This window comes from Camelus bactrianus, chromosome 18 (genome assembly GCF_048773025.1).
Source record: "Camelus bactrianus isolate YW-2024 breed Bactrian camel chromosome 18, ASM4877302v1, whole genome shotgun sequence".
Taxonomy (NCBI): domain Eukaryota; kingdom Metazoa; phylum Chordata; class Mammalia; order Artiodactyla; family Camelidae; genus Camelus; species Camelus bactrianus.
This window is the reverse complement of record NC_133556.1, coordinates 4,150,744-4,177,047: the sequence shown is the minus strand read 5'-3', so window position 1 is coordinate 4,177,047 and position 26,304 is coordinate 4,150,744. Positions and strand designations below refer to the sequence as shown.

Sequence of the window (26,304 nt, the reverse complement as noted above, 5' to 3'; positions counted from 1 at the left end):
CGTGACAGCAGTTAACAGAAAGAAACGGGGTCCATATAATAACCCAGATCGTCTCAAACACAAGCTGCAGGCCATCACACACAGTACGATGCCATTTTTATAATTTTTTTAAACAAACCAAAAAGTGATCCATGCATTGCTTATGGACACCCACACTTCCAAGTTAAAGTAAGAAAACCACTCCAGAGGGCCGACGTCCAATTCCAAATGGTTGCCTTTAGGAAACACAGCAGGAAGGAAGGAAGGGGCACAGGACCAGGAATTGCTGGACAAAAGCGACTTCATCTTCATTCAGCATTACTAACAAATATTTCCTGAAGGCCTGCTCCACACGCTGTTCAGCAATGGATAGAAGAAAACGACACTCCTGTTTTCATAGAAGCTGCATTCTGAGGAGAGACAAACAGATGTTAATAGGTAAGGAGTGATAAGAGCCAAGGAGAAAAATAAGACTTGGAAGAGGACAGCAGGTGCTATCTCAGACAGGTGGGTCGAGGAAGACCTTTGTGGTATGGAGATGTGTGAACAGAAACCTAAATGAAGGCAGCAAGCTGGACAAGCAGGTCTCTCAGGGGAAAGCACTGTGGGAAGAGCAGGCACAAAGGCACTGAGGCAGGAGCATGCTTGGCAAGTTCATGGACCGGCATGGAGACCAGCGTGGGGACAAGAGCGACGGGAAATGTCAGAGACAGCAGGGGTGACAGTGGGGCAAGGACACCCCAAGGGAAGAACATTTTTGTTTTTGAAGGGTTACCAAGAAAAAGAGTTTGTGGCAGAGACCATACGTGACCCACAGGGCTGAAATGTCCCCTTATCGGGCCCCCTTACAGAAAAAGCGTGCAGCCCCCAGATTAGAGTTCAGGGACCTCCCGGCAGGGCCTGTGCTGCAGGCAGGGCTGAGCGAGAAGAGAGACGCGACCTCTGCAGACAAGGACGGAAGCAGGGGACACCGGGCGGCCACAGCAAAAGACACGAACGGTGGCACCGAACCCTTGGGCTGAGCAACTGAATGACGCAGCCATGTGCTGGGAGGGAGACATTTATCTGAAACACTTTTAATCAGTTTTTTTTTTAAAGACCTGAAACAGTCTGACAGAACATTAACGACTACTCTATGAATTCTCAGTAACGGGGATGTGTTTCTTTCGCTGCTTTCTGTGCTTTTCCGTGTGTTTTTACACAGATTTGTCATTCCTTGTCTTTCCCTTCATTTGTGCTCCCCGATCCACCGTGCCCTCTAACTCCCACCTGAACCCCTCCCCACTGGTGTCCGGCCCCATCCGCTCCTCCCCACGGGCAGTGCGTGTGATGGTTAAGAACATGGCCTCTGAAGCCACAACGCCTGGGTTCAAACCCCAGCTCCACCACTCACTAGCTGTGAAATTTCAACCAAGTCACTGAGCCTCCCTGCGCCCGTTTTTCCATTTTCATCTGTCAGTGGTGCTAATGTTAATACGTAACAGGGTTATCGCAAAGAGTAAATAGGTTAAGATCCATAAAGCAGGCGGGCCCGAACCCGACACAGAGCATTATGTAAATACTAGCTACAATTATTTAAACACAAATCAAATGTCCTTCCCGTTCCCAGTGTAAAACCCTTCCTCAGCTTCACGCACTTCAAATAAAGTGTGAATTCCTTACCTACTGAAACCGCCTGGCACACCCCATTCCCTCTCAGTTCAGACCACACAAAGGTGCTTTCAACCCTCTAGAGACTCAGCTTCCCAAGCCCGTGCCCCCCCACCCCGCCTGCTCCCCCTTCAGGCCACACCTGGAAGAGTCTTTCCCCCAGAGGCTTGCCCAGCTACAGGCTCTCCCACCAGAGCTGCCACCAACCCACCCTCTCCCCGCAACCGCAAACCCGTGTGGACTTCCTTTCAGCATCAGTTGCAATTACTTTATACATCTGTTTACATTTTTTGTCAGTCTCTCATCTAAACAAAAGCTCCAGGAACGCAGGAAATTCATCTGCTTTATTCACATGTTCACCCTCGTTTCAAGTACAGAACTCAGCGTTTGGTAGGGACACTATCAATATTTGTTGAATAAATACATGCTCCAGAAAAGAATACACTCTAAGCATACTCTAAAAGCATCTATGATGTCACTTTTTAAGCATTCAAAAGAAAGTGGTCAATTGCCTACGCACAGACTGAAAAAACAGGTGATGCAGTGTGTTGTATTGTAACTTTCTACATGTTATGACTTTAATATATAAAGAACCTCAAGAAATCCAATCACTATACTGTACACCTGAAACTAATATAACATTGTACATCAGCTATATTTCTATTTTTAAAATTCCCTCAAAAAGGGTGTTTTCTTACCAGCATACTATTTTTCTTTGAAACTGGTTTCCAGCTTGAGAAAGTTTTTCAGAATTTCAAAAAAATAAAAAGGCGTATAAGCAAAGTTTCCTTGGCACCTACATTCCCCGTCTGCTCAGTTCCCATCACGCTCCCCGACCAGGTAGCCATTGTTACTAGCTCCTTGTTTAGCCTTCCCGAGAATTTTCATGGGTGTGCAAGCACTTCCTTTTTTTCTTAACAGAAATGGTAACAAACAATGCACATTTTCCTATGCTTTGCTTTTGTAACTTAGTCAAATCTTTTGGAAACCTTTGCCTATCAACTCATCAGGGGCCTCCTCATTCCTTTCAACAGCGGCACAACTCCAGTCACCATCGGGTATATAACCTGCAGTGAACCCTCTAGCTATGCTCCATCCTTCACTCTAACAAGGCACTGAATCATCTTGTACCTATGGCTTCTCATACAGGTAACAGTATACCTACAGGTTAAATTTCTAGAACTGGTATTGCTGCATCCAAGGAGGCACACACTTGGGATTTTAAACGCTGTTCCCTAGTGTACCTGTATCTGTCGGGGTCCATCAAGAGAAACAGAAGTTCCTCTGAGGAGCCGAAATAGAGGGAATTTAAAACAAGGAATTGGTTACACGTGTGATGGAAAAGCCGAGAAGTCTACAGGAAATGGTAAGACAAGGCAGAGATTAGCGAGAGGAACAAGCTAGCACCACCTCTAAGTGGAGGGTCAAAGGGAGAGGGGATTTCCTAGGCTCAGGGCTCAGTCAACGAATGGACGCTGGAGCCAAAAAGAGACCAACTGCCCGGCACACCGTCAGAGGCAGAGAGAGGACAGGCTGGTTTCTCCCTCCCTCCTGCCACCCAACCACCCACAGCAGCTCCCCCTGGCCAGGCCCAGCCCCAAGCCACCTGACCCCAGCTCTGGGAAACGCTGCCTGCAGGGTGAGTCCCTCTGCAGGGGAAGGACAAGCCATGGATCTGAGCCAACAAAACACAGGCTGGTGCTGCCTCCTTAAGAGCGGTAACTAATTTACACACCGATCGCCAACAGATGGTTTCAAACGCGGGGGTTATTGCTTGCCTGACAGGTGAAATCTGGGCTCGCAAACTGGTCTTAATTTGCATTAGTTTTACTGAGTGAGGAGGGGTATCTCACGTGAAGCACAGACTTCACTCTCTCGTCCACAGTGATTGGGGGAAGCAGGGAGGGGAGCAGGGAGGGGGTGAGGCAGGGGGAACCAGCGAAGTTATTCACCTCATCTGCCACAGATGGTCCATTCCGGAAGTTCAATCAGACAGATTCCCAAACTGAGCATTAACAGGGTGGCAATGAGCCAAACTAGCCAGGCACCCTCCAAGTAGAGGCATATCTCAAGAACTGGTCTAGAAAAACTCAAAGGCAACAAGGCCCCAAAGGAATTAAAAATACCTTAGCTACACTCTGCACACATTATAAATAACAATGTGTTCTTGTAATCTAGTGCCCCCAACGTGTTCCTCCTCAGAACTGCCTTCCAACCATTCACACCACCATCCTCTCTCTGTATCTTGCATTTAGAGGACCAATCATACTACCCTGGACAAAAACTTAAATTATCAAAACAGCAGACAGGAATCATTTTTAAAGTCTTCTTTTAAAGTCTTCTTTAAAAAAAATGACCAACACATTAGCAAAAAAGATCTTTTGAATCCTGTTGTCCCTGGCGTAACTACTGTTTGGACAGATTATTTACCCTATTTTGCAAACAAACTGAAAATGACTTCCCCATATACAATTCAAAGTTCTGTAATATACTCTAAAAATACACCCAAAAAGTTAAGTTTTGCAAATGACTGGCAACTCTCATACTAGTCTCTTTCAAAGGGCTGAACTTTATTTTTAAAAACATGAATTTTAAAGCAAAGCATTTTTTTAGAAATCTAAATGATGGTAAAAGCTAATGAACTATAAAGAGGTACGTTAACCCCAAAACCTCAATCAAGAGTTAAATATAAGCACACCAAATTTATATAATAATCATAAAGACTTAATTCAAAACTCTAAGACTTCTACTTATTCAAAACATACTTAGTCTAAGAATGTCAAACATTTGTAAGTGTCTTCCATAAGGCAAGGAAGAAAGATTTTAATAAACCCTACCGATAAAGGCTAACGTTGCAGGGGCATTAGAGACAATCAATAAACATGTGTTCATCGTTCACTGTTCCCGTGAATCAGAAGATACATACATTAAAAACAATCATACCCTTTTTCCCACTGCAGGGGAAATTTTTAAATTTTTTTTTCAAACTTGAAAGTAATATACATCATTCCAGAAACTTGGAAAATATAAAAACTGAGAAAATAAAACAGCCACAATATCAGCAGTTTTTACATTGTTTAGACCATAATGTATAAAACTGCTTATTTTAATGGCTGTAAAATATTTCATCCAATAAGCCTCCCATAATTTACCTCACCAGTCTTCTGTTAGGCACTGCAGTTTCCAATTCCCTACTATTATAAATAGCATACTACACATCTCTGAGCATATTTTTTGGAAATCTCAAGCCTGTATTCCCAGAAGAGCTATTAACAGCCCAAAGAAAGTCTTGAGGCTGTAATACTATCCTTTGTTCTCGTACTTGAGATCTATATTGGCTTCCTTTTTTCATCTTTATACCTGCTTTTACCTACAGGTTTTCTACATTTCTTAATTCACAGAGTCCGAGAAACACCTTGCAAATGAAATCGCCAAGCCAGCCGGCTTCCGCCACCCCCCGCCCCGACTCTAATGTCAAACATTTAAATGTTACAGTTATTTGTCTTCATTTTCTAAGAAGGAGACAGGGCTCTGCCTGTGCATTACCCCAACTGTGACAGGCAGGAAGCCCGGTATCTACTGAGAAGCCGTCACTCAGGCTCTTCAGACAGCAGCCTGGCTGTAGGAGGGTGTGCACCTGGGCTCCTTCTTCCCGCAGAACTTTCCATCACAAACAACATACCCACTCGGTGCCACAGTGCCACCCCTAGCTTCAACTACGACAACTGAACTCGACAAAATGCCAGGACTTGGGCCAACTTCCCACCAACACAGCCGCACCGCTTCAACATTTCCCCCGGGAGCAGCGCTTCGATTCCGAAGGCACCTTGATTAACCACTTCATCCTGAAGCGTTCGATATCGCTGATTTTTACAGGCAGCTGCTCCAGCAGCCTATAATTAAGATTTTTTTCCCCAAAAAACACTCCCTTATTACAAGGGGTTCTGACGAGTCTGTCTGTCAGCATAAAGGAGATCTTTATCAAACGCAGAGAGATCCTTAACTTCGGGTGTTCCTGTAAAATAGGGGTATTAACCCTTTGCTTCCCAAGCTAACGACACACTCCATCCACAGACACTATACAGACACGTTATTCGGTTTTAAAGGCGTAACTCGCAGCATGACACAACATTAATTTGTAGTCCACTAAGTAATTTAGAACAAATGCGAATCTTCCAGCAAGAGGTAAGTGACAGACAGCCTGGTTTTCTGGTCTCACCTCCGTGCGGGCTGCAGCTCCTGACTCCGACCCTCGGGTCCTCTGACTTTTTTTTGGCTTACTTCATAACATTTTCTTACTTCATAAAATGCATGTGCTCTAGCTGCCCCCTCCGCACTTAACCAAGCCCACTGACCACTTCTGACATAAACCCAAGAAAACTGTCACGATTTTCAACCCTATCCCCTCCAGCCGCCCTCCTTGAACCCGAAGGATCCCCAATTCGAAACTTTCCCCTCCCCAATTCCCGAGGATTTCCTCCTCCATCTGAGAAAAGACGCTTAGAGGGTCACCACAGGCGGCTGCGCTCCGGAGGGCGTGGACGCCCTTGGGGACAAGAGGGGGGAAGGTCGCCCCCAAGGTCCCCCACCCGGGGGGAGCCACCCCCGAGCCCCGGCCCGAGCCTCCTGGCGACCTCGGCGGGCAGGCGGCTCCGGGCTCGTCCCGGACCCTCGCTCGGGCTCCGCAATGACCCCGCCGGCCCCCGCCTCGGGGCCCCCGGACCCCCGCCTCGGGCCCCGGGCCCGGCGCGCCGCGGGCCTCGGCGGTAGCCAGCCGGCAGCGCCGCTTCCCAGACCGGGTCTCCTTAGGAGGACCCCGACCCCAGACCCGCGACCCCCGACCCCGGACCGGCCGTCCCCGCTCCCGGCCGGCGCGTCCGCGACCCCCGCCCCAGGCCGGCAGCCTGGCCGGCCACACCTCCGACACTCACCGCTGCCGCCCTCGCCGCCGCCGCCGCCGTCTTCGTCCATCTTGAGGCCGCGCCCGCTGCCGGCGAGCCCGGGGCTGGCGGGCGAGGGGCCGCGGGTGCGGAGCGCGCAGGCGGCCGGGCGGCTCCAGCAGCGCACGGGCCGGGTCGCGGCCCGGGCCTCCTCCCGCCGGGCGGGGCTATCGCCGCTCCGCGCCGCCGTCACGTGGCGCGCAGGCCCCGCCCCCGGCCTCGGTGGGCGGGGCCCGAGGCCGCGCGGCCCCGCCCGCGGGAACCCGCCCCGACCCTACGGGAACGCGCGCGGCCCCGCCCGGAGCCCCGCGCGGCTGAGACGGGCCCCTCGCGGTAAGCGTCGCGGGCACCCTCGACCCCGCCCTCGCCTCGGAGCAGCCTCCGGACAGACGTGGGGTCCGGGGCACGGGAATGCCCACTCTACAAAGCCCCGCGGCGAGGGGTCCTCGTCGCACGAGCACTAGGAGAAAAGATCAAGAAACCTATTTAAAAGTCAAGCCTTCCCGCTTCCGCCCGAGAAATTTCAGAGTAGTTCCAGCCTTTCAGCTTTCCGATGTATAATGGAGGCTCTCCCTTCCTGGCGATGAGTACACTTTAAAATTCACGAATTGTAAAGCTTGTAAATAAACGTTATCCTGAGGTTGGAACCGAGTCCCAGCCGGCACACCTGGGGCCCACCTCCGAGGGCTTTGTAGGGGTTGGCCAGTCTGGCCTCAGATGCTCTGGCAGTTCCGCTCCAGTCTCCCTTGGCGAGCTGCCAGCTGCCCTGAATTTATGGTGCAGAAGGAGCTCTGAATTCAATTTCCCGTGGGCACAGTCAGGGTCCTAAGCACATGCCTCCTGGGCCTCAGCTTGCCCCTGCTCCAGATTTTCTGTGGATCTCCAGTCCCACTCTACATCTTGCTTCCAGAAACTCTTCTTGAACCACTGAATGTGGCCCCTCCCAAGCCTTTCTGTCCAATTTACTTGAGCTAAATTGTATTAAAGGAAAGGAAACATTGTAATGAAGGAGATAGTTCATCCCTAATATAATCTTCCAGCAACTGTTTTATATTTACAAATGGCCCATTGAGTTGAAGGAATCTTCTGCTGTCATTTATCAAAATGGACAGTTTTCACTTTTTTGTTCCAGGTTGTGGGATGATTCCAGAGAGTTCAATCTGCTAATGATCTCAAGAGTTAAATATCCAACATTCTGGTGTTTCTCAAGCCACCCGGCACACTTCTGGGGGCAGATAAGATGTTTGGCAGCTTCCGTGACAACTACCCAACAGAAAAGGGGCCTGGGCATCAGGAGACATGGGTCCACGTCCCAGCCCACAGACCTGGCTTCCTGATCTTGTTCCTGTCAGCTTGGTTATCTTGGTGATAACAGCATAGTTACCGAGAAAAATGACAGTGTACTTTGAACTTGATAATGTGACATGTGGAGCTTTGAACTCAACAATATTATCAGTTTTAAATTGCTTTAAAATGTCAACTCCCAATTCTTTGGATTTCTTAGAGTGTGATCCTTAGGTGCTTCTCTCTCCAAGTTTGGGTCTGAAAATTTCTTCTCTGGTATCCACCTAAGCTAACTTCCATCAGAATCAGGCATAGCCCAGTTATTTGTAAGCAGAGAATTATCATCCCCACAGCTTAGCCTAGGCCTCCATTTCGAGAAAGCCTGCAAAAAGTATTGGGGGAATAAAGGCTTAGGGTATGAGCCTTTATTTTTGCACTTGAATGGGGAAATTGGAAGACTTAAAAACCTATGCAAAGGAAATAATACCTAATTGAAAAATTAGATTTTTTGGAAAAGAGCGTCTTTCCAGGATCTCTTCAATCCCACCAAGATAGCAGTTATCTAATCTGCTTACATGCAGATTGCCCCTACATAGGAATATTAAGTATCCTTGTTATCCATTAAGATAGGCACCCACTTACCACTCAACCATAAACAGGAATGACATAATGTCATTGGCAGCCACATGGATGGACCTAGAGATGATCATACTAAATGAAGTCGGTCAGCCAGAGAAAGATATGATATCACTTATATGTGGAATCTTAAAAAATGACACAAACGAACTTATTTACAAAACAGAAAGAGACTCACAGACACAGACAAACTTATGGTTGGTAACCAGAAAGGGAAGCAGGGAGCCAGGGATAAACTGGGAGTTTGGGACTGGCGGATACAAACTACTATATACAGAACAGATAAACAAGGTCCTACTGTAGAGCACAGGGAACTACATTCAATGGCTTGCAGAAACCTGTAATGAAAAAGAGTATGAAAAAGAATGTATATATACATATACAAAACATTCACTATGCTGTATGCCAGAAACTAATGTAACACTGTAAATCAGCTATACTTCAGTCTTTTTTACATGGGAGAAAGAGAAAAAACATTTTAGAAAAATAGGCACTCACTTTATGTCCAGTTTATTTGTATGTTACTCAGATATTGAAAGCTTTATAAGTAAACCTGTAAGAAAAATAATTCATGGAGCAGATATCACACCAAGATAACAAGTATTAAACCCAAAACCTTGTTGCAATCATTCTGTCAGACAATACATATTTAGGCACCTGCTGGGGTTCAAGCACTGTCCCAGGTGCTGGGAATACAAAGAAGAAAAAGATAGATTCAGTTCCTGTCCTCAAGGGACTTGTGGCCTAGAAGGAGTACAGCCATTAAGCAAATAATTACACAAATAATTATTGAATTGAAATGTTGACGTCCCACCCTCTTTACAGACTTTCTCACAGTGTTTGCTGTTTCCTGTTGCATTGGGTTTGCAGCCTTGAAACTCCTTCAGACCAAGGCTGTAGGCTGTATTTACTGTGCCTGTAACCCACTGCAGGGCCTGGCCATATCAAAGGACAGGAGAAGGCAACAGATCTGGTATCGCTGTTCAGTGAACAGGACAATGGAAAATAGAAGACATCTTGAAAACATGTTGAAACTCATTAATCAGCCCTTTGACCGTTGCAGAAATGGTTTAAGAAATCAAGAATATGCACATTCCAGAAAGGTCAGAGGACGTCTCCTTTGTACATTCATCTCCTTCTCCAAGTGAAACTCTGTGAAATTGGACAGACGTGTCCTTGCCCAGCACTAAGGTCACAATAGCCAAAACGCTGCCAAGGCCAGTTTTGCCTCTGCCCAGCCTGAAAGAGGCCTCCCACGCCGCCTGCACAGAGCAGTTCCCGGCTCCTCTGATACTGGTCAAGAAATGCAGAGACAGCGGTGATGGTCAGCAGATGGAAAACCTCAATTAATCCATTACATCTGCTTGGGGGTCTGGTCCGGCCTGGCGAAGGCACACACAGGGGCCAGCTCGCTGCCGGCTCAGTCAGGAAAGGAAAGCAGTCTTTTCCGAAATCTAATTTCATGGAGAACGAAAACATCTCATTGGAATAGGGATGATCTTGTGCAGGCTAGCATTCTCCACTCTGCCCAGGCAGACAACAGGGGTCCAAGTGTCAAGTCACATCCACATTAAATTTTCAAAAGCCCAGACATCATGTCCTTCACAGTGTCTCGTCTCCCTTTCCCATTGTTCAGTGCAGTCCACCTTGGTCTTGTTCTCTCCCGCTGGAATCCACACAATTGACATCACTTCTCTGGCCTCACGTTACCAAGGGCAGCTTAATTCCTTTTAGATTGATTAGTCCCTTGCATTTTTGAAAGAACAAAGGCGGTCAAGTTTCTCATTAGTGGTAAACTGGGAAAAAATAACTTGGCCGTCATTCTGAGCTATTTGTCTCTGGAAGAAAGGCATTATGAATACCCACTCAAAGCAGCATGGATATTAAGAGTTATCAGATGCAAGATGTCTTCTGTAGTAATAAAAAGTGGTGTTATTTTTATCTCGTTCTTCATTTTTATAGTACGTCCCTGACCTACTAAAAACAAAAACAAAAAAAAAAAATTTTAATTTAAAAAAGTCCCTTTCAGAAGTTGGTCAGAGTCTGCTGTGTGCAGCTTAAAGTCATCAGGGAAATCCATCCTGGGGTGCAGAATGGACTATTGGACAGGCAATTAAAAAGAAAAAAGGTGAAAATGATGAACATCAGGACATAGAACAGCTGTCTGTGACCATGGTCCTCTGAACAGAAACTGTGCTCTCAGCCAGCAACCAAGTGAGAGAACGACACTTGCCACAGGCTCTTGTGTGACCCAGGGAGCCTAACTGTGCCCAAGCAGATATGGGCCTGCAATTTGACTTGTAGGATGGCAAAAACCAGCCTTGAGTCCTGGTCATTTGCTGACTTTCCAAAGATGCCACATAATGTCCAGTAAGGTCATGAGGTCCCAGCCATGATGCATCACGGCACACCACCTCTGCTGGTGGACAGTGCAGGTTCTAAAGTCAGATGGCCCAAGCACTTCCACTTCTTGGCTGTTTGATCTTGGGCAAGTTGCTTTGCCCCTCTGTGCCTTGGTTGCTGCATCTGAAATGGAACCAGCAACAACTCTGCCCCATACAGGAACTCTAAGAGCCAGAACCAGATGCTATCATACACCAACAGTGCATGGCACACAGTAAGCATTCTACCAGTGCACATCATTCTTACATACAGAGGCAGAAAGCATCTGCACTCCCTCACTCACAAGCGACAGAATCCAAGACAAGATCGAGAGGCAAAGCTGCTTCTCGGCAAGGGCTCCTCTCCTTCACTGCCACCTTCTAGCTGCTGTGTTTTCCTCCAAGTCTGTCTTCTAGAACATACCTTCCCACACTCCACGCCCTCTGCTTGCGAATCATCCCACACTTCATCAGGTCTCTAAAGTGATGGATTCTCAGGGCCATGGTCATACATGTGCAGTTCCATAGGGGAATCTGGGGAGTTTGTGCCCCTCCTTTGATGTTGTTTTATTCATTCAACAACCTGTTTCTTAAGACCCCAACCATACAGGCCCTGGGGATTCAAGAAGAGCCAGTAGTCGATGACTTTTAATGATGGCCCTGTCAGACCTCAGCACCCAGAGTGACTACAGCAGCCCCAGAAATCTTCACCACACCTCCATGCAGCTGGCAAGGTGCCTTTTCTTAGGGGAACAAAAGGGGTGGGGAGGGGAAGGGTCTGGTGTGCATGCCTCAGTCAAATACTTCTCCCTCAATAATAAATTAATCATACTAGTTTAATTTTTAAAGATCTGTTTGGTCAATACATTTTTAGCATTTAATAAATGTTATTAAAATTTATCACTGAAGTTTTAAATACATAAACACACTGTTGAGGACCCTTGTAAATGTACGAGTGATTGCTTGTCTTCCAATCACGTTGCCCAATGATGTGATATTAAATCGCTCTTTCCCCTCCTTTAACAATACATGGGGCAGAGTCTGAACATCCTGACTGCTTTTGTTGTTAAAAATAATGTAGCTTGAACAGACTTCGATTCCAGAAAGAAGGAGTAGATGTACTTTTTCCTCTTTCTTCTGCTAAGTACAACCAAAAATCCATAAACATTACATACGAACCAAATGCAAGAAGACTTTGTAAGACAAGGACAGAAGGACTAGGGACCTCGGGAATCAAAGAACAACATGGTAGTGAGCGCCCTTAGTTTTCTTTGTGACTCAGAGATCCCATACTTGATGCTGAAGAAGCCAGAAACCAGACACACCAACCGGTGCAAACAAAGAAGGAAAAGCTACAACAAAAGCCTCCTCTCTCTGGACGGAGGATCAGGAAAGGTACAGCCCAGCAAGACAGAAAAAAGCTCTACTCCAGCCAGCCCCACCCCCCACCAAAATCAGTAAAAGGGTGGGGGAGGAGCTAGCTCTCCACCCCACTCGGGTTGAAAGGAGGTATCCCAAACCGAGGCCCCCTCTCCCACGTTGGTGCTGGAGAAGGCCAGGGAGGGAACCCGGACTTTCATTCCTGCCAGGCAGCAGAGTGGTGCCAGAGAAGGTCTGAAGGAGAACCAGACCTTTGACCACCTTCAGCAGGGACAAGGCCATCTACCTGCTCATTGCACCAACGGAGGCCACAGGGAGCAGTGATTAAGCACCCCAGCCACTCCCAGCCATGGTGGTATCAGCAGGGGCCTAGAGGGAGCCTTAACTTCCACCTCTACTCAGCAGTAACAAGGTACCCTTTCCCCCAAACCCAGGAAGTCCGCAGAGGCCAAGTGCAGAAGCTGGACTTCCACCCCCACCCGGCAGTAGTGAGAAGGAACCCCCCTCCTTTGCTGGAGGTTCACTGAAGGCAGACGTAATAAGAATATTAACTAAGACCCAGAGTCTTGAAACAATACCAAAAAATCTAAGAAACAATTGAAAATTACTCTGCACACCAGAACCAGGAAAATCCAGGTTGAATGAGAAAAGACAATTGATAGGTGCCGATACCAAGATGACAGAGATGTCAGAATAACGTGAATAAGATTCCGAAGCAGCTATTAGAAAAGTTTTCAGCAAGCAATTGCAAACACACTCGAAACAAATGAAAAAAGTAGAAAGTCTCAGCAAAGAAACAGAAAATTTTAACAAAGGAACAGAAGATACAAGGAAGAATCAAATGGAAATTTTAGAACTGAAAACAAAATAACCAAACTAAAGAAAAAAAAAAACCAATGATGGGCTCACAGCAGACAGAAAGGGACAGAGGAAAGAATCAGTGAACTTGAAGGCAGAGCAACAGAAACCCAATCTGAACAACAGAGAGAAAACAGGCTGTAAAAAAATAAACAGAGCCTCGGGCATCTGTGGGGCTATAACAAAAGTTCCAACAGTCTTGTCATCAGAGCTTCAGAAAGAGAGGAGAAAGAGGGTGGAGTTGAAAAAAATTTTTGAAAAAATAATGGCTGAAAAACTTCCCCAATTTGGCAAATGACCTAAACCTACATATTCAAGAAGCTGAACAAATACTGAAGAGGATGAATCCAAAGACGTCCATACCAAGACACATCATTGGAAAATGTTGAAAATAAAGAAATGGAAAAAAATGTTGAAAGCAGTGAGACAGTAACAACATCTATGCTCTATATATTTTAACACAATAAAATTAATTATTTAATTAATTTTTAAAAGCTTTAAAATGGACAAGCTTCTAGCAAGACTGACAAAGGAAAATGAGGGGGAAAACACACATTACCGATGTCAGGACGGAAACAGTGCCTGCAGACACTAAAAGGATAATAAAGGCATACTATGAAAACTATACATTCATAAATTTGACAACTTAGACAACATGGACCAGTCCTTCAAAGAGCAGAAACTGTCACCACTCACCCAAACAGAAATAGGTGATTTTAAAAGCCTACAACAGTTAAGGAAATTGAATTCATAATTTTAAAACTCCCAAAAAGAGAAGCCTTCCGACCCGGGGAGTACCACTGGAGAAGTCTACAAGATGTTTAAAGAATGAACGTCAATTCTACACAGTCTCTTCCAGAAAAGACTTGTGAAGGGAACACTTCTCAATTCATTTTATAAAGCGGGTATTACCCTTTTGCCAAAACCAGACAAAGACAGTACCAAAAAGGAAAACTACAGACATCTGTCATGAAAATACATACAAAAATCCTTAACAAAATGTTAACCAAAAACTTAGCAATACATGAGAAGAATTATACACCAGGATTGAGTGGGGTCTATTCCAGGGATGCAAAGCTGGGTCAACAGTCAGAAAATCAATCACTGTCATCTATCACATTAATAGGCTAAGAAGAAAAATTACATGATCATATCAATGGATGCAGAAAAAGCATTTGACAAAATTCACCATTTATTCATGTTTAAAAACTCTCAGACACTAGGCATTAAGAGGGACTTTTTTAACTTGGTAAAGAAAAAAATCCACAAAACATCTATAGCTAACATCAGACTCAGTTTTGAAAGTGATGCCTTTCCCCTAAAATTGGGAACAAAGCCAGAGTTTCAGCCTCACCACTGCCATTCAGTATAGTATTGGAAGTTCTAGCGAGAACAATAAAGCAGAAGAAGAAAGAAAAGGCACACAAATGCCAAAGGAAAAACAAAAGTCTTTCTATTTATAGACAATGTGCTTGTCTACACAGAAAATTCCAAGGAATCTATAAAAACAAAATTTCCTGGGACTTATAAGTAAGTGAATTCAACAAGGTCACAGGATGGAAGACCAACATATGAAAACTGGAGGAGGGTATAGCTCAAGTGGTAAAGCACATGCTTAGTATGCATGAGGTCCTAGGTTCAATCCCCAGTAGCTCCTCTAAAAATAAATAAACCTAATTACATCCCCACCAAAAAGTAAGCATCAATTGTATTTCTATATACTAGCAATGAACACATGGAAGTCCCCTCAATGAACTCATTGTACCTCTAATTGTTCCCAGGAGGGCCCCACCTGCACAGCAGCTACCTGGGGCAGGGTGGTGTTCACTGGGAAGGGGCGCAAGGGAGCTACAGAAGTTTAATCTAAAAAAGAAACCAAAAGGATATGAATACAAATATGTGTATGTATATGCATGACTGGGACATTGTGCTGTACGCCAGAAATTGACACATTGTAACTGACTGTACTTCAATTTTTTAAAATAAATAAATACATAAATAAAATAAAAAAGAAACCAAAAAAGCAAAAAAAAAAAAAAAAAAAAACCCACAAAATGCAGTAGCGCTTAGAAGAAGGGGAACATGGGTTGCCTGGCTTTGAATCTGTTTCTATGCATCAGGTTTGTAGGTTTGGGATTTGGGGATCATTGCTGCCATTTGTAGTTTTTGTTTGTGTATTGAATTGAATAGAGTCTCTCCCTCCCAAATTCATACCCACCCACGACCTCAGAATGCGCCCTGTTTAGAATTAGGGTCTTTGCAGATGGAATCAGCTAAGATGAAGCCATATCGGATTAGGGTGGGTGAGCCCTACATCCAGAGACTGATGTCCCCAAGAAAAAGAGAGGACACACACAGGGGAGAGCCACTGTGATAGCAGCCACGTGATAGCAGCAAAGACTGGAGGCATCCACAACCTAAGGAAAGCGGCGGGGGTTGGGGGGACACCACCAAAGCTGGAAGAGAGGCTCAGGTCGGCCCTACTCACACCCTGATTTCAGACTTCCAGCCTCCAGGACTGTCCTCTATTCTACAGAGAATAAATTTCTGCTATTCTTAAGCCAGCCAGTTCATGGTCATTTGTCACCGCTGCACGAGGAAACTAATACAGCCAGATTCTGTCTTCCGGGTGATCTGGGGTAAGTGGCATCTTGCTAAGGATGCCCAGAGGGGAGGAAGTCGCCCCCATCCTTGGATAATCACTGCGGTTCCCACACAAGGAGACTGAATTCCAGATCCGATTTGGGAACTGAAGAAGTGTCTTCTGCACAAGAGGGAAAAAAGGGGACACACCCTCAAGCATGCATCATTTTTCCGGGTGTAAAAGAAGAGCTGGAAAAACAGCAAAGAAAAATCACATTCCTGCACCACCACATGAATGCGCTGCCCGGGGCGCACTCTCCCGGCGCCTGCTGGCTCAGCACAAGGCTGCCTGTCAGCTGGCTGGGAGCTTAGTCACCGCCTTTCCAACCCTCCTCCACAGCGTCCAAGTTCAAAGGTGAGAAGAAACAAGGCCTTCCGGACCATCTCAGGGAGACACCCTGTCGGAACAGGTGAGTCAGGGTGAGACAGTGTCCTAATTTCTTAAAAGGTTTTCAAGTTCTCTGGGCTTCTCCTGAGTGGAGGCAAAGTCCTCATAAGTCTTTCTCTCCTTCTTTTTTTTTTTTTTTTAATTGAAATATAACTGGTTTACAATGTTGTGTTAATTTCTGGCATGCAGCATAGCCCTTCAGTTATACCTATAATGTATATATATTCCTTTTCCTATTCGTTTTCATTGTAGGTTATTACAAGCTAATGAGTATAGTTCCCTGTGCTGTACAGTAGGATCTTGTTATTATTTTATATAGTGTGTATCTGCTAATCCCCAATTCCTAATTTATCCCTCCCCTACCCCCTTTCTTCTTTGGGAACCATAAGTTTGTTTACTATGTCTGTGAGTCTGTTTCTGTTTTGTAAATGAGTTCATTTGTGTCATTTTTTTAGATTCCACATATAACTGATATCATATGGTGTTTTTCTTTCTGGTTTACTTCACTTAGTATGACAATCTCCAGGTCCATCTATGTTGCTGCAAATGGCATTATTTTATTCTTTTTTATGGCTAAGTAGTATTCCATCGTATATGTAAACCACAACTTCTTTATCCAGTCATCTGTCGATGGACATGTAGATTGCTTCCATGTCTTGGCTATTGTAGATAGTGATGCTATGAACATTGGGGTACCTGTATCTTGTCAAATTAGTGTTTCCTCTGGATGTATGCTTAGGGGTGGGATTGCTAGATCATGTGATAAGTCTATTTTTAGTTTTTTAATCTTCCTCATTCTTTACCTTCCTGGCTCCTTTTAACACTCCTGGATTTAAGATCAGAACAGGCAATCAGAGTGAGTGGCTTTCCCCTGGCACCTCCACCACTACCACCATCAGCAACATCCTCCTTACCACTGTCCCCCAGCATCACCACCATCTCCAGCCTGAACAAGGACAATATTCAGGGTGTGTATGCCAGCCTCAGTGCTAAGTGCCCTCCGGCCACCCTGCCAGATGGTGACTGTTAGGCTCCCTTAGAGGTGAGGAAGCCGAGTCTCAGTGACATCGATTAACTTGCCCGACACCACACAGGTAGAAACTGGAGGGAGTGGCCATGGTCCTGCCTCCACTGCCCCTGTTCTTCAAGACTTGGGAACACAGAAGAGGGAAAACAATTCAGTTACTGTTGGAATAGCACACGTCCCAGGGAGTCCTGAGCCTTATCAGATATGACCAATGTCCTCACCTGCCCCCGCTTCTTTTCTCATCTTCTGTCACATCTTTGTTAAGCCCCTACCATGTGGTGTGGACACCGGTCCAGGGGCCCAGCTTCACATGTAGAATTGAATTTCTAAATGACAGGTCAAAGGGTTTGGGTTGGGAAGTGACTGCTTCATGCGGATGGGGGTTTATTTGGGGGCAATGCCAATGCTTTGGAACTAAATGGAGATGCAGTGGCTCAACATTGTGACTGTACTAAATGCCACTGAATTGTACATTTTTAAAAAGAATACATCTAATATTTTACATGGAGGTCCTGGGGGTTGAACCCAGGACCTTGTGCATCCACCCCTGAATTGTACATTTTAAAATGGTTAATTCTATGTAGGGAGGGTATAGCTCAGTGGTAGAGTGCATGCTTAGCTTGCACAAGGTCCTGGGTTCAATCCCCATGCCTCCATTAGGTTAACTGTATGTGAATGTGAATTTCACCTCAATACACATCCTGTTCACACTAAAGTTGAGGTGAGACAGGATACCCAGGGACCTGGAAGTAGGGTGTGCCGAAAGGTGACTCAGGGAGATGGATTCTCCACGCACCTGCCTCTCAGAGGCTGTGATTTCCCCTTCCTTCGGTGGCGCATCTAGAAAACCGATGACAGAACCACCCACCCACGTCGCTGAGCACCCTCCCCAGGGAGCACGATCAGGCAGCTGACTAATTGCAGGGTGGCCTCCGAAGGCTGTGACCCTCTGAGACGTGTCACCTAGCAGGTTTTCCAAGCGATGCTGCAGGAGGCCCCAGCAGGACCAACCTGGCCATGGGTGGGGAAGGACAGCCTTCTTGACAAGGCGAGAAAGAAGTGGAGAGCCACAAGCAGCTAAGCCATCCCAGCCCAGGTGCCCAAGCAAATCCTGGTCCACACACGTGCGCAGCAGCGCGATTCACAAGAGCCAAAGGTGGGAACATCTCGAGTGTCTGTCATCCATCAATGGGGGATGGATGAACAGATGGTGGGAGATCTGTGCGATGAAACACTGCTCAGCCACAGGAAGGAATGAAGCAGTGACATGCTGCGATATCGATGAAGCCCTAAAACATGACCCTCTGTGAAAGAAGCCAAACACGGAAGACCACATAGTTCGCAATTCCGTTTGTACAAGATATCTAGAATAAATAAATTCACAGAGGCAGAAAGCAACTTGGTGGTTGCCAGGGACGGGGTGGGGGACACGTAGTGGATGAGAAGGGACTGCTAACGGGTATGTGCTTTCCTTTGGGGACGAAAATGTTCGGAAACTAGTTAGAGGTGGTGCTTGCACAACATTGCAGATGTACTGACTGCCACTGAATTTACACTTTAACGTTGTTAAATTAAAAAATTTACAGACTTTTTTTGGTAAAATCTACATCACGTAAAATGTACCATTTTAGCCATCTTTAAGTATGCAGTTCAGTGGCATTAAGTACGTTTACACTGTTGTGCAACCATCACCACCACCGTCCATATCCAGAACTTTTTCATCTTCCCAAACTGAAACTCTGTCCCCATTAAACACTAACTCCCTGTTCCCCCTCCTTGAGCCTTTGTCAGACACCCTTCTATTTTCTGTCTCGAGGAATCTGACTCCTCTGGGGACCTCATATAAGTGGAATCATACAGTATTTGCCCTTTTGTGATTAAAATGGTTAATTTTATGCTATGTGAATTTCACATCAATTGAAATAAAGAAAGAAAGAAGGAAGTGAGGAAGGAAAAAGAGAGACATAAAGAAAGAAATAAAAAAAGAAAGAAGGAAAGATGGGAAGAAAGGAAGAAAGAAGGAAGGGAGGAAGGGAGGGAGGAAGAAAGAAAATCAACCCATCTTAGCCACCTCTTCACCATGACTGTTTCAGCCAAGAACTGGATCTGGGTCAAACTGACCCAGCCTCTTCTGAATCTACTTTCTACCCTCCACCGTCATCCCCAGGGATGAGACTGACTTGGCAGGAGGTCAAAATAAAATGTGTACAAGGCAGTTGCAGCCTTAGGGGGCCTGGAGATGCTGGTGGGAGAAAATGCTGTCCTGAGTCTCAGACGACGGCTTCGTGAACAACTCTCAAGTTTAAGTGCGGGAGAAAAGCGGCTCACTAAGTGTTCCAGAGCCGGCAGCCCATTCCTGCTAATGGAAAGACCTGCATCCGCTTGCTGGATTTCCCGAAGCGGGTAAAAACCCAGGAGGGAAAGTGGCCACGCCATCGCCAGTTGCACCCCGTCCATTTGTGTGCTGAGCGTAACTTCAGGTTAATTATTGATGACTGGGCTTGAAACGAAGTGCTAAAAAGACTGGCTGCCTCTTCTAATTGCCAGGTTTCTGAGCAGAAGCTTCAGCCCGGAGGGATGTTGTGATTAGAATAAAAGGAAATTAAAAAAAAAAAAAAAAAAGCAAAGTGTGCTTTAGCCTAGTCCAAAAGAACAGCCAGAGAGGCTTAAAAGGAAAAATTAATTATTACTAATCAGAATCTGGAAAGAGAGGGGGAAGACAGAGGAAGGTGGCTTCTCTGAAAGTCCTCCTGCTGTCTGGTCCTCACCTGAATCTCCCAGAACCAGAAACCACGGGGAGCTGCCCACAGATTCATCTGCCAGATGTGGAGCTGATGTGGTTGTGGATTCTGAAGCTGAAACAGTATAAGCCTGTCTTCTGGTAGGAAATCCCAGGTCGGGGGTCTAACGTAGAGGGGGCTTGGCCATGCAATCAAACTGAACTTTGGCTTTGGTTTTCCAAAAACAGCGCGTGGGATCCCATCTGTTTAATTTCTAGCCGTTTCTCTCCTATAAGCACATCATCTAACATTTCCATGCCATCTTTTTACTTGGGCTAGGAGTACCCAGCCCTTGCATCATGCACACCCCACAAGGTCAGGAAGGAAGAAAAAAAATAGAAAGGGAAAAGGAACCACCTTCCAAAGTAGCCCCACTCTGCTCCTTATGGAAAGTTTGATAGGAGGAGACATTACAATGATAGCAGGTAGAATGCAATTTGAATGTTACCTGTTTATTTATGTCTCACCCTCGTCCCTGGCCATCACTGACAACTAACAGTTGACTTATTTATCAGTTTCAATCCTAGGAATTCTTCCTTGGGAGCAAGAAATGGTGTGTGAGGACGCGGTGACAAGTTCCGTGACGAGGACACAGCTTGTAGCTCAAAGGCTGGAGGAGTTTTTTCATTTGGGTCCCACCAGGCGGGTCTGAGCTCCTATGACTTCCGAGGCACATGTTACTCCCTCACGTTGCATTCCATGCACCTCAGCAAGAATTATCCATGAAGGTGTGGAATTTAATAACAGACACAGTTAATTATAGACATTGCATTTGTCTGTCCTGGAGGATTGAAAACAAAGTGTCTCCCAGAAAACACAAGACAAGGAGTAATGAAGAGACTCAAACTATGACTTTTCCTCTGCCAGGAACGTACCTCCCTGTTTCCTTCCCTGGTCAGCTCGACACCCTGGGAACAGTTGTCCAATGATGTAATTGTCTACCCCGTGGTGTAGTGAGCACCACATCACATGAAGCATTCAAGCAGAAATAAGAGAAACCACATGTGACCTCTGTGGGTTCCAAAGTCCCTTCCAGCTCTTCAGACTGTGTGGGTTTTCCAGTTAACAGAACTGAGGGTCATTCCTGGATCACAACGGCTACTCATCAGCCAACATGCCACCACGTGAATCGTGGAGGGAAATAGCAGTGGAGGACTCACTACGGAAACTCACCACTGAGGATCAGAGAGGACCCACCCACTACCTCCCTCTAGAGAATCGATGTATAAGGGAGAGTGACAAACGTTACCACCTCATCACATTCTGCTGACGCTGCCATCAGAAATGGAATCACCTAGGTGGGAACTAGCATTTATTGTGTGCCTACTGTGTGCCACACACTTTCCTTGTCAGAGCTCAAGTGAGCCTGGAGACTTTAAATGTGTGTTATTATTCCCGTGGATTTTTTTTTTTTTTTTTTTTTTTTGGCAGCGGGGAGTAGTTAGATTTACTTATTTACTTTTAGAGGAGGTACTGGGGATTGAACCCAGGACCTTGTGTAAGCTAAGCATGTGCTTTACCACTTGAGCTAAACCCTCCCCTTCCCGTGGGTTTTAGAGCTAGGCAAGCCCTTGGAGTGGATGGGGTGGCTCAGAGAGGTGATTCGTTGCCCCCATCACACAGCTTAGGATCCACGTCCCAGCCCCTTCAGGAGGCCCCTTTCCTGCAAAAGAGAGCAGCTCAGAAATTTGCTAGAAAGCAGGAAAAGCCTAGATGAGATCTGAAATCTGACATGACTGATTTGCAGTGTGCCCCACTGAGCTCAGCAGTACACCCCAAAAGTCAGTGTTCCTGTGGAATTATTCAGAAAAGTAGCTTCATCCCAGCAAACTTAGGTTTTGCTGCCATTTTAACCCCTGCGTAATAAGCTGAATACAACAGGTCATTCACACACGATGATAAATGATTTTTAAAATTAATAAATAAATTCAAGCTTACCAGCAATGCAATTAGCAAAAAGGAAGAAAAAAGAGAGACAGAGAGAGAGAGATTTACCTGTGCTGGAGAAGGCTCATAAAACCCTATAGGAAGAGTAAATTGACCATATCTTTAAAAAGCTTTTCAAATGTTCACACACTGTCACCCCATAATTCTCCTTCTAGGAATTTATCCTATAAAGTACAATTGCTGATCAAAGCATTATCTATAATGGAAAAATTTAAAAACAAAAAGCCTAGGAGACCAATCAACAGTAGGGCTACAGTTCGGTAAACCATTTCACAAATCCATACAGCAGAATACTGATCAGTCATAAAGTGACCCTAATAATATAGAAGAATGCTTGTGATAGAATGTTGTTTAAAAGGCAGGCTAACGTAGAGACAGATTCATAGCAACAAAAAGTAGAATGATGTTTGTCTGGGGCTGGAAGGAAGGGAGAATGATGAGTTACTATTTAATGGGTACAAGTTTCAGTTTGGGAAGATGAAAAAGATCTGGAGATGGATGGTGGTGATGGTGATGCAAAAATGAGAATGTCCTTAATGCCACTCAACTGAACACTCAAAAATGGTTAAAACGGGGGTGGGTACACCTCAGTGGTAGAGCGCATGCTTAGCATGCATGAGGTCCTGGGTTCAATCCCCAGCACCTCCGTTTAAAAAAAAACAAAAACCTAATTACCTCCCACAAAAAACAACAACAAAAACAGTTAAAATAGTAGATTTCAGTTATGTGTATTTTACCACCATAAAAAAGCAGTATAAAAATTGCATGTATGATATGATCTTACCCTCATAAACAGAAAAAAGTATAAAATATTACCAACAAAAGAGACCAAAATACTAATATTGGTTGCCTTTTGATAAGAGATGGATGACTTTAATTTTTATGTCTGTGTTTTTCTGTATTTTCTTTGTATTCTGTTATGTGGATGTATATTGTAACATTCAGGAAAAGAGAAACTTGAATTTTTCAATGCAGCCTAATTGAACAAAAGAAGAATTAGTTTCTAATGAAGCTTTTCTCCATAATTTGCTCACAAACATAGCAACCTAGCCTCTGCATTCTTTTTCAGAGACGAGAAATTTTTCTATAAAACACTTTTGGGGAGGGTATAGCTCAGTGGTAGAGTGCATGCCTAGTATGCATGAGGTCTGGGGTTCAATCCCCAGTCCCTCCATTAAAGTAATATAAACAAACCTAATTACTTCCCCCCAAAATATTTTTAATTTAAAAAAAAGTTAAAAAAAATTTTAAAGCATTTCAGAAGAAAAAATTACTGAAAGTAGAGTCCACGTGTGTTCATAGTGTCTTGACTGGCCGCCGTGTTTTGACTTGGCCTGTTCTGACTCTCTTTAATTCCCCATGAACTTAGAAGACACAGCCACAGCACAGCTAAAATTTTGCCTTTGCTAATAACTTAGTTTATGAGTGTTATAAATATAACTGATTTGTAAGGGAGAGAGCACATTCTTGGCAAAAACCAAATGTCTCTTAAGATGGGCTTAATTAAAACAAAATACTCTCTAAATAGAATACCTCATCAGAATGCATGAAAATTTTAGAAGTCGAACATGACAAAGTAGGTTTAAAGACATAAGATTATTTAAAGCAAAACATTCTTCTTTGTAAGAGTCCCAAAATATGTCTAAGGGTGCACGAAAAGTCAAGGCTGCGGAACAAAGACTCTGCGTTTGAAATTTTCATACGCACATTAAACCCCCAAGAAATATGACCGTAATCTGGGTGAGATTAGACAAAACCAGGAAGGCGATATAAAATAGCAGAAGGAAGTGCCTTTCAACAGAAGAATTTGAGGCTTTGGAGACTGTAGCTCTAAATACGACAGGGGCAAGCTGCCATTTTCAAGGCAAAACTTCACGGTTCAAAGACAAAGGGCATTTTTAAAAGATGTTTCCATTTTCCCACTTTGAAAAGGCTTTTTTCATTTGCTCCGTTGACTCTGAAATTTTACTACAGTTCCCAAAGTGATCTTGGCCACATACCGTGTAAGCAACAAGGAAGGAGGTCCTCTCTATTTGCATTTCAGAAACAGCTACAACCTGAAATTATGCCTCGTGGAGCCTCATATTCCAAAGGATCAGTTAAAAACAACCTCTGAAGGTTTAAAAAATACAGCCTTTAAAATACACTTGCCAGAAAGCAAGCATCCTATTTTAAGTTCAAAGTTTTATCCGTTCTGTCTGCCGATGCTTAAAAGGTGAATTTGGGGGAGATGCTGGGTTGGTGAGTCCAGTGGAGTAGATGTTTGTTTATCAAGAAGGATCCCGAATGCCTGTGTCTGCTCCCCTGGGCGTCATGCACCCATCCCCAGCCATGTCTTCTTTCTCACTGTTGACGTACCTAAGAGCCGTTGCATGGTTGAAAATCACGCAGGACTAAATTATATTTAATTTTTCCATACTCAATTCAATGACTAACTCAAGAATATATCATTTTTTACCTTTTGATCTGGAATTCTCAGAGCCTGAAGGGTTTTAAAGTAATTTTTCATGGATGCATGGACTCAGAGTACTTACATGTTTCCCAAGTAAAGAACCTACTTTCTGTTTCCAAAAATATCAAATGCTCTGAGCACTATCACATTCTTTGTCTTTTTTTTTTTTTTTTTCGAGGCAGGATTGGAGTGGGCTGGGATAAAATAAGGTGAAGTACCTCCTTATAGTGAGTTACATTTCTCTACACTATGAATCTTTTAATGTTGTGATTAACCTCTCCAGACTTTAATTAGAAATGACTGGGAGTCATTACGTGGGTAAGGATTAGGTAAGGTGATTGGGCCATGTTTGCAATTTAAAAAGATGTGTGTGGGAGAAAGGAGGCTGGGAGGGTCAAGACAGGAAGCAGAAAGACAAGTCTGCAATTTGATGCAAGTCAAAGACAAGGGCCCAAGCTAAGATGGTGGCCACGGAGATGGACAGGGAGAAGTGGCCAGATTCAGATATATAAGAAGACAGAATTGGCAAGACAACATCTTTATCCTTGTTCTAGTTACCAATGCTGTGTAACAAGACAGTCCACAACCTAGAGGCAGAGAACAACCCTTCTATGATGTTGATGGATTCTGTGGGTGGAAGTCACTTAGTGTCATTTATGTCACACTAGTTATGAGTCATTAATTTGCCCAGATTCGGGGGGGGGGTGCTTACACTCCATCTCTTGATATCATGACAAGGTCCTAGAACATTAGGGACAGGGGCTATTGGTGTGGCCACTTTGTTAAATACAATCTGCCAATCGCCAACCTTCTTCTCTGCAATGACCGAGGGCTGCCCCATGTGATCTCCACGATGACCAAGAGACAGGTGCTATCATCTCATCACAGAGGAGGAAACTAAGGCGTAGGGAGGCTGAGTGGCTTGCCCAAGTGTATTAGGCCAGTGAATGAACGCTCTGAAGTCCCTTTTCATACCCATGTTCTGCTTGTAAGTGACCACTGGGGGTTGATGATGGGAAAGAAGAAATCTGGGAGAGCAGGCTGGATGATGAAGGACAGGGTGGTGGTAGGAGACCTAGTGGTGAGACGTGAGCTAGAACTCCACGGGGATGCCCAGGACAGAGCCAAATGTCTGGACCAGATGTGCACAGAGAACCAGAATGGGGGCTCTCAGCTGGGAGAGGGTGTGGAGGGGGAGGAGGAGGAAGCAGCTGAGGACTGATTTCCCTGGAGGGGCTGGAGAACAAGGCACTGGGAAGGGACAGGCAGTTGGGTTGGAAGAGAGGAAGGGGCCAGGAAGCCCGGAGTTGATGGAAGTTAGGCTGGTGAAGGACCCACCCATAATGCAGACTGTCATCGTACAGCCACAGTCTGACCCCCAAAAATCTATCATCTGAAAATATCGTGCTGCGTGAAAGAAGCCAGGCACAAAAGGCCACATGTGATACGGCTCCATCTGTCTGTGAAATGTCCAGAGTGGGCAGATCCACGGGGACAGGAAGCAGGGGCTCCGAGGAGGAAGGCATGAGCAGGGGTTTCCTTCTGGGGTGATGGAAACGTCTGCAGCGGGGGGCAGGGGATAGCTTAGTGGTAGAGCTTGTGCTTAGTGTGTGCAGGGTCCTGGGTTCAATCCCCTGTACCTCTATTTAAAAATAAATAAACAAATAAACCTAGTTACCTCCCTGCTCCCCTAAAAAGATGTCTGTAAGTGGATAGTAGTGATGATTGTACAAACATTCTGAACGTACTAACGGGCCACTAATTGTAATTTTTACATCACATTTTACAACAATAAAAAAAAAAAAACCTATCCTCACATATCCCTAAAGGGAAAAATGGATAAACTGGACCTCATTAAAATGAAAAGCATTTGCTCTCCAAAAGACTCTGATAAGTGAAAGAAAAGGCAAATCACAGACTTAGAGAAATTATTTACAAATCACATAGCCAACAAAAGAC

At 45.0% G+C, this 26,304-nt stretch overlaps 1 protein-coding gene and 1 long non-coding RNA gene across 3 annotated transcripts in view; one reads left to right on the top strand and one right to left on the bottom strand.

Moving 5' to 3' along the window:
• Nucleotides 1–6,763, bottom strand: part of CYTH3 (cytohesin 3) — an 81,297-nt gene extending 74,534 nt beyond the window's left edge. The window contains exons 1-2 of one of the 2 annotated variants that reach the window (XM_074345666.1): nucleotides 6,561–6,763; nucleotides 306–389 (exon numbers count right to left, since the gene is read on the bottom strand). In XM_074345666.1, coding sequence (XP_074201767.1) covers nucleotides 306–389; nucleotides 6,561–6,600 — 124 coding nt within the window. In that variant the 5' untranslated portion in view covers nucleotides 6,601–6,763. The remainder of the gene's footprint in view (nucleotides 1–305; nucleotides 390–6,560) is intronic. The other variant, XM_074345667.1, reaches the window with a different exon arrangement.
• A 9,335-nt stretch (nucleotides 6,764–16,098) lies between these two features.
• Nucleotides 16,099–23,423, top strand: LOC141573869 (uncharacterized). Its single transcript, XR_012500238.1, has 2 exons — nucleotides 16,099–16,161; nucleotides 20,462–23,423. It is a non-coding gene; the product is annotated as an uncharacterized LOC141573869 (long non-coding RNA).
• The last annotated feature ends 2,881 nt before the right edge of the window (nucleotides 23,424–26,304 follow it).